This window comes from Salmo salar, chromosome 06, assembly GCF_965601325.2.
Source record: "Salmo salar chromosome 06, fSalSal1, whole genome shotgun sequence".
Lineage (NCBI taxonomy): Eukaryota > Metazoa > Chordata > Actinopteri > Salmoniformes > Salmonidae > Salmo > Salmo salar.
In genome coordinates, this window is record NC_138296.1 from 66656680 (window position 1) to 66670361 (window position 13682).

General features: G+C 41.1%; 1 protein-coding gene across 1 annotated transcript; it reads left to right on the forward strand.

Annotated features, from left to right (window-relative positions):
• The first annotated feature begins 268 nt into the window (after nt 1-268).
• On the forward strand, nt 269-8304 carry LOC106607795 (unc-93 homolog A). The gene is made up of 8 exons (XM_014205158.2): nt 269-573; nt 695-876; nt 5882-6111; nt 6319-6441; nt 6537-6748; nt 6877-7012; nt 7203-7334; nt 7427-8304. The coding sequence occupies exons 1-8, from the start codon at nt 484-486 to the stop codon at nt 7705-7707; spliced, it is 1386 nt and encodes a 461-aa protein (XP_014060633.1). The 5' UTR covers nt 269-483; the 3' UTR covers nt 7708-8304.
• Nucleotides 8305-13682: the final 5378 nt, after the last annotated feature.

Here is a 13682-nt window from a genome sequence, read left to right on the forward strand (position 1 = left end):
GGGCACCCTAAATCCAGGAGTTGGGCTCAATCCCAAACATTGGGATTTAAACTGAAACATTGAAGTTCAATTTTCAACTGACCCCAAACCTGTTACCAATAAAACGAATATGCTAATATGCTAGGACAAAGACTCAGCGGTCATTAGCTTTACTAATGTCTGCCATATCTGATCCAACATGTCTAAACCACCGATACTGATAAAGCGGTGTAGGAAATAGTGAAAATAGAGGAGCTAAGAAAACATCCCATATTGTCCGTTAATGATTGATAAGAATGCCTATTGATAAGAGCACTCCACATATCGAACATTTTATAGACTGGAATGAACTTTGTCCTTTACTCAGCCGGCTTAACTATATCAGCCACAGTGGTTAGCATGACACCTTGCCTTGACATTCCCTGACAACCATCTGGTGAAGTTGTAATCTGGAATATACCTTTCACTTAGAGCCTAAACCTTACGGTTTTCCAAGTTTCAGACATGATAGACCGAAATATGAAAAATGTTCTGATTGTATCCATTGGATTTTTATCTCTGTTCACAGCATACGGAGGACTTCAGAGTTTACAGGTAGGAAACAACATACTATAGATCTTGGATGATTGGTCCAATCGAATTGCTTCAATGAAATTCAACACTTGAATTTCTGGCTCTTGATAATTGATGGCACCATCTCTTTCCTGTGTTACAGAGCAGTCTGAATGCAGAGGACGGGATGGGGGTGACATCTCTCAGTGTCATCTATGCCTCCATCATCCTGTCCTCCATGTTCCTGCCACCCATTCTCATCAAAAACCTGGGCTGCAAATGGACTATTGTTGCTGGCATGGGCTGCTATGTGACCTATTCAATTGGAAACCTCTATCCAGGATGGTAACGCAAAACTGTCTAAATCCTCTTCAGACCTTTACTGTCACAGCTTACCACAAGCTGTGTTTCTTCTTCATGATTGAAGCATGTACCTCCCTAGCACCCCAATGAGTAAAGTTGGTTTCACGTTTAAAAGTTTATTAGCCACATGCACAGGCTACAGCAGGTGTAAAACAGTATAGTGAAATTCTTACTTCAGACCTCTTTCCCAACAATACGCTGCTAATAATAATAATAATAATAATATAGATAATAGAAAGTTAAATTAAAAACACACAAGTACAATATAATTTGAAGAAGAAAGAGAATGCAAGAACTGTGCCAGTACCTTATTCAATATGCAGGGGTAACGTTTATACATAAAAAGTGACTGGTAGTAAGATATACACTAAGTGTACAAAACATTAGGACTGACCAGGTGTATCCAGGTGAAAGCTATGATCCCTTATTGATGTCACTTGTTAAATCCACTTCAATCAGTGTAGATCAGTGGTTCCCAAACTTATTATAGTTCTGTACCCCTTCAAACATTCAACCTCCAGCTGCGTACCCCCTCTAGCAGCAGGGTCAGCGCACTCTCAAATGTTTTTTTGCCGTCATTGTAAGCCTGCCACACGCACACTATACGATACATTTATTAAACATAAGAATGAGTGAGAGTTTTTGTCACAACCCGGCTCGTGGGAAGTGACAAAGAGCACTTATAGGACCAGGGCACAAATAATAATAATCAATAATATTGCTCTTTATTTAACCATCTTACACATAAAACCTTATTTGTTCATCTAAAATTGTGAATAACTCATCACAGGTTAATGAGAAGGGTGTGCTTGAAAGGATGCACATAACTCTGCAATGTTGGATTGTATTGGACAGTCTCAGTCTTAAATCATTTTCCACACACAGTCTGTGCCTGTATTTAGTTTTCATGCTAGTGAGGGCCGAGAATCCACTCTCACATAGGTACAATACGTGGTTGCAAAGAGTAACAGTGTCTTAACAGCGCGATTTGCCAAGGCAGGATACTCTGAGCGCAACCCAATCCAGAAAACTGGCAGTGTACCCAAGTGGCAGTGTACCCAAGTGGCAGTGTACCCAAGTGGCAGTGTACCCAAGTGGCAGTGTACCCAAGTGGCGTCGGGAGCAACTGCTTGCACCCGCATTACCATTCCACTATGTCTCCCTGTCATGGCTTTTGCGCCATCAGTACAGATACCAACATGAGCAGCAGCTACGTTTGGCTACATACGGTCCGTTAGTGGAATTCCCCCGAGAGAGTAACGGTTGATGTGATTGGATGTTAATTATTTGACTAGGCTACCTGTATTTGACATTGTGTTATTTCGTTGAACACTAGATGGTTTCATTTTATTTTTGGCAGTGAAACGAGGCTACTCAGCCGAGAAGAAAACCTCACCCAAATGTGTAGCCTCGTTGGAAAATATAAATGGACTGTTTGAAAATGTGAAGAAAATTAAATGTGAATCACATTTTTATTTGGCGTACCCCCGACAGCATTGCGCGTACCCCTGTTTAGGAAAACCTGGTGTAGATGAAGGGGAGGAGACAGGTTAAATAAGGATTTTGAAGCCTTGAGACAATTGAGACAAAGATTGCGTATATGTGTGCCATTCAGAGGGTGAACGGGCAAAACAAAATATTTAAGTACCTTTGAACGGGGTACGGTAGTAGGTGCCAGGCACACCGGTTTGAGTGTGTCAAGAACTGCAACGCTGCTGGGTTTGTAGTCATGCTCAACAGTTTCCACCCAAAAGACATCCAGCCAACTTGACACAACAATGGGAAGTATTGGAGTCAGCATGGGCCAGCATCCCTGTGGAACCTTTTCAATACCTTGTAGAGTCCATGCCCTGACGAATTGAGGCTGTTCTGAGGGCAAAAGGGGGTGCAACTCAATATTAGGAAGGTGTTCCTTATGTTTTATACACTCAGTGTACATGTAAACATAGCTGAAAAGTGACCGGTAGCAGGAATATCAAATCAAGTGTTATTGGTCGCATACACATGTTTAGCAGATGTTATTGTGGGTGTAGTGAAATGGTGTTCTTGGCTCCAACAGTGCAGTAATATCTAACAATAGACAACACACACAAATCTAAAAGTAAAAGAATGGAATGAAGAAATATAGAAATATTAGCACTAGTCCGGAGTATGTATGTATGTATGTATGTATGTATACATATATATATACATATATCTATCTATATATCTATATATCTATATATATATATATATATATATATATATATATATATATATATATATATATATATATATATATATATATATATATATATATACACACACACACACACACACACACACACACATATATATATATATATATATCTATATACATACTCCGGACTACTCCGGACTAGTACTAATATTTCTATATTTCTTCATTCCATTCTTTTACTTTTAGATTTGAGTGTGTATATATATATGATGGTTTGTATAGACATTATGGACAGTATATGGATAGAATATGTAGTATAACTGAAGAATACGTGGATATAATAGTATATGTACAGCAATAGTTAAAAAGGATGGCCTTGACTAGAATACAGTACATACATATGAAGTGGAACAGTATATAAACATTATTAAAGTGACCAGTGTCCCATGTCTACAGTTGAAGTCGGAAGTTTACATACACCTTAGCCAAATACATTTAAACTCAGTTTTTCACAATTCCTGACATTTAATCCTATTAAAAACTAATTGAGTGTATGTAAACTTCTGACCCACATTCCCAGTGGGTCAGAAGTTTACATACACTCAATTAGTATTTGGTAGCATTGCCTTTAAATTGTTTAACTTGGGTCAAATGTTTCAGGTAGCCTTCCACAAGCTTCCCACAATAAGTTGTGTGAATTTTGGCCCATTCCTCCTGACAGAGCTGGTGTAACTGAGTGAGGTTTGTAGGCCTCCTTGCTCACACACGCTTTTTTAGTTCTGCCCACAAATGTTCTATGGGATTGAGGTCAGGGCTTTGTGATGGCCACTCCAATACCTTGACTTTGTTGTCCTTAAGCCATTTTGCCACAACTTTGGAAGTATGCTTGGGGTCATTGTCCATTTGGAAGACCCATTTGCGACCAAACTTTAACTTCCTGACTGATGTCTTGAGATGTTGCTTCAATTATATATCCACATAATTTTCCAGCCTCATGATGCCATCTATTTTGTGAAGTGCACCAGTCCCTCCTGCAGCAAAGTACCCCCACAACATGATGCTGCCACCCCCGTGCTTCACGGTTGGGATGGTGTTCTTCGGCTTGCAAGTTTCCCCCTTTTTCCTCCAAACATAACAATGGTCATTATGGCCAAACAGTTCTATTTTTGTTTCATCAGACCAGAGGACATTTCTCCAAAAAGTACGATCTTTGTCCCCATGTGCAGTTGCAAACCGTAGTCTGGCTTTTTTTTATGGCGGTTTTGGAGCAGTGGCTTCTTCCTTGCTGAGCGGCCTTTCAGGTTATGTCGATGTAGGACTCGTTTACTGTGGATATACATACTTTGTACCGGTTTCCTCCAGCATCTTCACAAGGTCCTTTGCTGTTGTTCTGGGATTGATTTGCACTTTTCACACCAAAGTACATTCATCTCTAAGAGACAGAACGCGTCTCCCTCCTGAGAGGTATGACGGCTACGTGGTCCCATGGTATTTATACTTGCGTACTATTGTTTGTACAGATGAACGTGGTACCTTCAGGCATTTGGAAAAAGCTCCCAAGGATGAACCAGACTTGTGGAGGTGTACAATAGTTTTTTCTGAGTTCTTGGCTGATTTCTTTTGATTTTCCAATGACGTCAAGCAGAGTTTGAAGGTAGGCCTTGAAATACATCAACAGGTACACCTCCAATTGACTCAAATTATGTCAATTAGCCTATCAGAAGCTTCTAAAGCCATGACATAATTTTATGGATTTTCCCAAACTGTTTAACGGCACAGTTAACTTAGTGTATGTAAACTGCTGACCCACTGGAATTGTGATAAGTGAAATAATCTGTCTGTAAACAATTGTTGGAAAAATTAGTTGTCATGTCCTAACCGACTTGCCAGAACTATAGTTTGTTAACAAGAAATTTGTGGAGTGGTTTAAAAACAATTTTTAATGACTCCAACCTAAGTGTATGTAAACGTCCGACTTCAACTGTATGTACATAGGGCAGCAGCCTCTAAGATGCAGGGATGAGTAACTGGGTGGTAGCCGGCTAGTGACATTGACTATGTTCAGGGCAGGGTGGAGGCGGTTAGTGATAGCTATTTAACAGTCTGATGGCCTTAAGATAGAAGCTGTTTTTCAATTTTCTCTCAGTACTGAGCAAAAACCTAAAAGCAACATGCAACATTTTCAATGATTTTACTGAGTTACAGTTCATATAAGCAAATCAGTCAATTGAAATAAATAAATTAGGCCCTAATCTATGAATTTCACATGGAATCTTTTATTTCAGCTCATTAAACATCGGACTAACACTTTACATGTTGCGTTTATATTTTTGTTCAGTATAGAAATACTTATGGTAGTATACCAATGGTAATATATAGATGTAAACAGGAGTAATAGTGACCAGTAGCAAGATAAATAGATATATACTAATGGTAATGAGTAATGACAATGAATAATCAATGAACAGCAGCATAATGGTCGTAATATATAGATTTTAGAAGCAGCGTAGGAGTGAGGAGGTGTGTGCATGTGGGTATAAGTGTGTGGCGTCAGTAATGAGTGTGTGAGTGAGGGTGAACGTGACTGTGTATTAACTTGTTATTACCAAGTAGAGTTGGGATTATTACTCTAACGTGAGTTAATGAAACAAATCATGTGAGAGTAGTGTCCATTGGCAAAGTTGTTTACACACATTGTATGAATCCTACCCTGGTCTGCTATGCTTCCTGGCCTGTCAGTAGAGGTTTAAGCTTACAAACAGTTGGCAGGGTGTCTGATGCTAACCATATCAATCTGTCCTCTTTCAGGTATACTCTGATCCCCACCTCTGTGATCCTGGGTATGGGAGGGTCTCCACTCTGGTCTGCCAAGTGTACCCTTCTCACTATCAGCGGCAACCTGCAGGCCCCTAGAGAAAACAAGAAGGCAGCGGATGTTATCAATAAGTACTTTGGCATATTCTTCCTGATATTCCAGTCTTCGGCTGTATGGGGAAACCTCATGTCGTCGTTGATATTCGGTTCAGATTCAAATAGTAGTAAGAAGGAAGTGCACACATACACACACTTACGTACACATGCACACACAGAACAAGTGCAAGTTGTTTGTGAAAGTAGTAACATTTATAAGTTAAAGGCTAACTGTAGGCTAAAGTCAATCATGTGTAGTCTACATTTATGACACTTGTTGTTGCCCAACCTTCCTCTATGTTACTATCTGTCATAATATCTTTATGTCCTCCTAGCTAACGTCTCCGAGGAAGATCTACAATTTTGTGGTGCAGGTGTGTGTGCTGATATCAATTCAAACACCACGACCAAAAAGCCAGCACAACAATTGGTTTGGACGCTAGTCGGCTGCTATATTGGTAAGAACGTATTATTGTTTCTCAGTGTTGTAGGTTGATGCTAGTGAAATGTTCTGCTGCGACTATGTTCAACACGTGTAACGGTTGTGTTTCAGGGGTGGGTGTGCTGGCCATGATCATAGTGGCAGTATTTCTGGATAACATAGACAGAGATCAGGCCCGGGAGTTCAGGGGCAACAGGGAACCATTCTGGAGCACCTTTCTGGCCACATTCACGCTCCTGAAGGACAAGAGACTAGTCATTCTCATCCCTTTGACCATGTACAGTGGCTTTGAACAGAGTTTCCTCTCCGGTGAATACACAAAGGTGAGATGCCGACAAGACATATGGTTCATACTGTGCCACTAGGAATCCAACATGGAAGAATTCATAATCAACGTAAGAGTGGCTAAAAGTCATGCGTGTGACCTTCCTTTGTTGTGTTTCCATTGCAGAACTATGTGACCTGTGCATTAGGAATCCATAATGTTGGATATGTGATGATATGTTTTGGAGCCGCGAATTCGTTATGTTCCTTTATGTTTGGGAGGTTGGCAGAATACACTGGAAGAGCCCCACTGTTTTGCTTGGGTAAGAAGAGCTTTCCAATAAAGACATTAACATTTTCATTGGTATACAGATGTGGATCTTCATTTTTGCCAGTTTGCTACAGCAGGAATATAATCCTGCAGCAACAGGACATGTGGATTATAATTTAGATCCTACATCTGCAGAACTCACATGTAAAGTCAAAATCACTCACTACTCACCTCTCTTACAGCTGCGGTGACCAACTTTTCCTGTATCCTGGCTCTGTTGTTCTGGAGGCCTCACCCAGACCAGCTGCCAGTGTTCTTTGTGTTTCCTGCCCTCTGGGGCCTGGCAGATGCTGTGTGGCAGACACAAACCAACTGTGAGTTGAGCTATCATTTATGTATTACATGTTAGGTACATCAAACATTTTGTCCAGGACTGAGGTAACAAGGGTTTTGTTCTTGTTTGCAGCACTGTACGGGGTTCTCTTCCCCAGACAAAAAGAGGCAGCATTCGCTAACTACCGTATGTGGGAATCCCTGGGATTCGTTATAGCCTTCGCCTACAGTACCTTCCTCTGTTTGGATATCAAGCTCTACATCCTCCTGGGAGTTCTGATCCTCTCCATGGTAACCTATTTGTGGGTGGAGTACCAAGAACGCAAGAATCCTACTCTTCCAGTGGAGGAGGGAATATACGACACAGACTACTCAACAACGGGAAATCACATCCTCAATCAGACCAGCTTGTAGACAAGACGTGGATTTGTTATGTACAGTATGTGAGGGAATGACACCCAGTGAGAGAGATCTGGAGATCACCATTCTGCCACTGTCATACGCCAACCCCAATGGGAGACTTTTCTAGTGTGACAAAATGAGAGGTTTTGTGGATCTCTATAAATGTATTATTCTCACACTATCTTGACCCTGAATTATGTGTATTCATTTTCTCTGGTTGCACTTTTTATGCAGAATTCCTGTACAATTCAGATTTAAAACGTCAAAAATGTGTATGTTATTTTTGTGTCATGGCTGCTATGTTGAATTCAAATCACATCGTGTTATGCTAAACTGTAACTGAGAGTGGAATACAGTACTGAGTCACTAATGAAGCAGATTACAAACTTGAATCTACCATAGAGTTAAAACGATTTAATAACCAGTTGTTCTGTAGTCTCAAGTCTTTGTGCCAACAATACGAGTGGTAGAGCACAGCAGGGTCATCACAAATAATGAAACTTCCCCTTACATAATTGTTTTTGGCTTACGATGAGACTACTCAGGGTGGCTCTGTGCTTCTTCAACCACAAGCAAATGTTCAATAAAAACCAACTGATTTACCTTTCAGTGAAAGACTTATGGTGTGCTTTGCTGATGATGGTGTCTGGAAATACAAAAGGGAATGAAGGTACAATTACTTCTTGAATCTCTCATTACTGTTATTTTTACAGTGATACATGCTCCTGTATTCATTGTAGGGGTATTTTTAAAAACAATTCCAATGAAATGCCCCATTTGGAACATCAAACTGTGACAAGGCACTCATTTTAATCTTATGTCTGATTTACCACATTGCTTTATTAGGGCATAGAGATGATTTAAAAATGGTTTTACAAAACCCACCAATAAAAACTATTGCACCAACTACATGATTCAATTAGTTGCGTATTACAGAACAATTAAGTTCATAAATGACTAATTGACGTATTTCAAGGCCAAAGTGTAGCTACTCTGGATTACTGCAACTCGCTGTTGGCGGGGCTCCCTGCCTGTGCCATTAAACCCCTACAACTCATCCAGAACGCCAAAGCCCGTCTGGTGTTCAACCTTCCCAAGTTCCCTCACGTCACCCCGCTCCTCCGCACACTCCACTGGCTTCCAGTTGAAGCTCGCATCTGCTACAAGACCATGGTGCTTGCCTACGGAGCTGTGAGGGGAACGGCACCTCCGTACCTTCAGGCTCTGATCAGGCCCTACACCCAAAGAAGGGCACTGCGTTCATCCACCTCTGGCCTGCTCGCCTCCCTACCTCTGCGGAAGCACAGTTCCCGCTCAGCCCAGTCAAAACTGTTCGCTGCTCTGGCACCCCAATGGTGGAACAAGCTCCCTCACGACGCCAGGACAGCGGAGTCAATCACCACCTTCCGGAGACACCTGAAACCCCACCTCGTTAAGCAATACCTGGGATAGGATAAAGTAATCCTTCTAACCCCCCCCCCCCCCCCCCCCCCCCCCCAAAAAAAAAAAATATAAATGTATTGTGTAAAGTACTGTGTAAAGTGGTTGTTCCACTGGATATCACCAATTTGTAAGTCGCTCTGGATAAGAGCGTCTGCTAAATGAAGTAAATGTAAATGTACTCTGAGCTTATATTAGATTGCACATCATGAACTGCTGTATTGACCTCTGACTCACAACCACTGTTGAATATAGACAAGCATAACCATAGAGACAAATGGGCCGAAGTATGAAAAACCTCCTGGTTGTATCCTTTGGATTCTTACTGTTGTTTACTGCAACTGGAAGCCTTCTGAATCTACAGGTAAGAATTGGTAGAATTACACTGAGGCATGGATATACGCTAAACCAGATCATTATTTGAGCAATATCTGTTATTTTATTAGTATGGTAGGAATCTCTCATTTGTTATTGTTTATGACATTCACTTATATAGACAATGTCTTCAAGTGCATTTTAAAGCTTTATATGTTAAACAAATAGGCCTATCCCAGTCAATGTCATAACTATTACTGGGGTTTCCATAACTGTTCATAAAAGCTGAATGAGTAGACTTTGTTCCTTGTCTTTTACTACTACGTTACAGAGCAGTTTGAACACTGAAGAAGGAGTAGGTGTGGCCTCAGCAAGTGTGCAGTTTGCCTCCATCATTCTGTCCTCCATGTTTGTTGCCCCCTTGGTTATAAAATACCTGGGCTGCAAATGGACCATTGTTGCTGCGATGGGATGCAATGTTGTGTACACAGTTGGAAACTTCTATCCAGGATGGTAAAGCTATTACTGAAGAATATGTAATAATATGTTATGATGTGGCTTCGTGACAAAATGTCCACACCTACACATTCCTAGCTCGTTACAAAATTATAGGCTCTCGGCTTATAATAAAACCTGATAACAAGATATGTTACTAGAGCTACATGACAACACAACAAGACAACTAAGCTCAGCAGTCATCTTTAGAGAGACAGTGCTGAGATTTATTGAACAGATAAGAGAAATGGTTACTGACAAAACATATAGTACATTGTGAAAAGTTTTAGAACACCTACTCATTCAAAAGGTTTTTCTTTATTTTTACTATTTTCTACATTGGAAATTAATAGTGAAGACATCAAAACTATGAAATAACACATATGGAATCATGTAGTAAGCAAAAAAATGTTAAACAAATCAAAATATATTTGAGATTCTTCAAAGTAGCCACCCTTTGCGTGGTTGACAGCTTTGCACACTCTTGGCATTCTCTCAACCAGTTTCACCTGGAATGCTTTTCCAACAGTCTTGAAGGAGTTGCCACCTATGCTGAGCACTTGTTGGCTGCTTTTCCTTCACTTTGCGGTCCAACTCATCCCAAACCATCTCAATTGGGTTGAGGTCAGGTGATTGTGGAGGCCAGGTCTTCTGATGCAGCACTCCATCACTCTCCTTCTTGGTCAAATAGCCCTTACACAGCCTGGAGGTGTGTTGGGTCATTGTCCTGTTGAAAAACAAATTATAGTCCCACTAAGCACAAACCAGATGGGATGGTGTATCGCTGCAGAATGCTGTGGTAGCCATGCTGGTTAAGTGTGCCTTGAATTCAAAAATAAATCACAGACAGTGTCACCAGGAGAGCACCCCCACATCATTACACCTTCTCCTCCATGCTTCACGGTGGGAACCACACATGGGGAGATCATCCGTTCACCTACTGTGTCTCATAAAGACATGCCGGTTGGAACCAAAAATCGCAAATTTGGACTCATCAGACCAAACAACAGATTTCCACCAGTCTAATGTCCATTGCTCGTGTTTCTTGGCCCAAGCAAGTGTCTTCTTATTGGTGTCCTTTAGTAGTGGTTTCTATGCAGCAATTCGACCATAAAGGCTTGATTCACACAGTCTCCTCTGAAGAGTTGATGTTGAGATGTGTCTGTTCCTTGAACTCTGTGAAGCATGTATTTGGGCTGCAATGTCTGAGGCTGGTAACTCTAATGAACTTATCCTCTGCAGCAGAGGTAACTCTGGGGCTTCCATTCCTGTGGCGGTCCTCATGAGAGCCAGTTTCATCATAGCGCTTGATGGTTTTTGCATCTGCACTTGAAGAATCTTTTAAAGTTCTTGACATTTTCTGGATTGACTGGCCTTCATGTCATAAAGTAATGATGGACTGTTGTTTCTCTTTGCTTATTTGAGCTGTTTTTGCCATAATATGGACTTGGTCTTTTACCAATTAGGGTTTTCTTCTGTATACTACCCCTACTTTGTTACAACACAACTGATTGACTCAAACGCATTAAGGAAAGAAATTTCACAAATGAACTTTTAACAAGGCACACTTGTTAATCGAAATACATTCCAGGTGACTACCTCATGAAGCTGGTTGAGAGAATGCCAACAGTGTGCAAAGCTGTCATCAAGGCAAAGGGTGGCTACTTTGAAGAATCTAAAATATATTTTGATTTGTTTATCACTTTTTTGGTTACTACATGATTCCATGTGTGTTATTTCATAGTTTTGCTGTCTTCACTATTATTCTACAATGTAGAAAATAGTAAAAACACAGAACAACCCTTGAATGAGTAGGTGTGTCCAAACTTTTGACTGGTACTGTACTTACAAATAAATATCACTAACGCCCACATAGTAAATCATGTAAAGGTTCATCTGAAATGCCTTAGTGTCCATTGCGTGACCCTAAACTGAAATTCCCATGCACCCCAATAGGACACACAACCCCTCTATCTAGTCTACTGATTGCTCACTGTACTGTATTATACTGTGCTGCCTTGTCTCTCTTAGGGAAACCCTGCTCCCTACTTCAATAATCCTTGGATTAGGGGAATCTCCTTTATGGTCAGCTACAAGCACCTATCTTACCATAAATGGTAGAATACAAGCGGAGAAGGACAAAAAGAAGAACCAAGATGTGATAAACCAGTACTTTGGGATCTTGTTTTTGTTGTACCAGTCTTCAGCAGTCTGGGGAAATCTAATGTCCTCCATTGTCTTCGGGCAAGACTCAACCTCAGGTCAGTGTGACAATAATGGATTTCCACTGTAAAGAGGCAAAACGTGGCATGGCATACCTTATCTACAAAGCTACATCTTGTATGTAATTCACAATATTGACTCATTTACACTATCGACTCATACATTCTATGTTGCATTGAAATGCTGTGTCAGTGAGTTGTGCCTTTTCTCGCTACAAATTGTGCTTCATTGTGTTTACTACTGTATTTCTCTCCAGTCAACATCAGTGAGAGTGATCTACAGTTCTGTGGAGTGGGTAGCTGTGGCAACATCAGCGAGGCCCCAGGCAACTCCACCAGACCACCGGAGAGATTAGTGCACACTGATGGGCTGCTATGTGGGTGAGCCTACTTCCCAATGACAGCAGTATATCAGCTAAACGACTTACGATAGCCAAGCCAACATAGTGTTTCATAATGCAGTTTTAATGAAGTTGTGTCTTGGTTTTTGCAGGTGTGGGTGTGCTGGCCATGCTCTTAGTGGCTGTGTTTCTGGATAACATTGACCGAGATATGACACTTGAGTTTAGAAGTAACAAGGAGCCATTCTGCAGCACTTTCTTGGCCACGTTTAAACAGCTAAACGATAGGCGACAGGTGTTTTTGATCCCAGTCACTGCCTACATTGGTCTGGAGTTGGGTTTTCTCAACGGGGAGTACACCAAGGTACGGAACGTCTAATAACAATCCGATATTCTTTATAGATACTGAAGTGATTCTGTTGACTTCTCGTAGGAATATGTGACCTGTGCTTTGGGACTACATATGTGATGATTTGCTTTGGTGCCACCAGGTCGCTGTTTTCCTACGCGTTTGGGCGTCTGTCACAATATTCTGGACGGGTAGCTCTTTTCGCTTTGGGTAAGACTCAAGTTATATAGTTTAGTGAGCTCTCTCTCGAACAATATCAATACTATAAGACTCATCACTGGCCATATAAATACTGTAATTTTCCTCTGGCAGCCACAACCACCCAGTTTACCTGTATCCTGGCTCTGTTGTTCTGGAGGCCTCACCCAGACCAGCTGCCAGTGTTCTTTGTGTTTCCTGCCCTCTGGGGCCTGGCAGATGCTGTGTGGCAGACACAAACCAATGGTGAGTTAGTTACTGTATTTTTGCATTCAGATCCTTCCATAGAAACATAACACTTTACAAGCAAGGCACAATGAATTATTTGAGCTTGATTCAATTGTCTCTTTATATATTTTTCAGCACTCTATGGTGTTCTCTTCCATGACCAGAAGGAAGCAGCATTTGCCAACTATCGCCTATGGGAGGCTGTGGGATATGTGATAGCGTTCGCTTGTAGCCGTTTTCTCTGTGTGAATACCAAGCTCTACATCCTTATGGGAGTTCTGCTGCTCTCAGTGACACTTTGTTTTTCAGTGGAATATGGTGAATACATTAGCCCTACACCAAGTGAGGAGAACACTATCGATATGAAACTGGAGATAAAGAGCACAGAACTCAATGAGG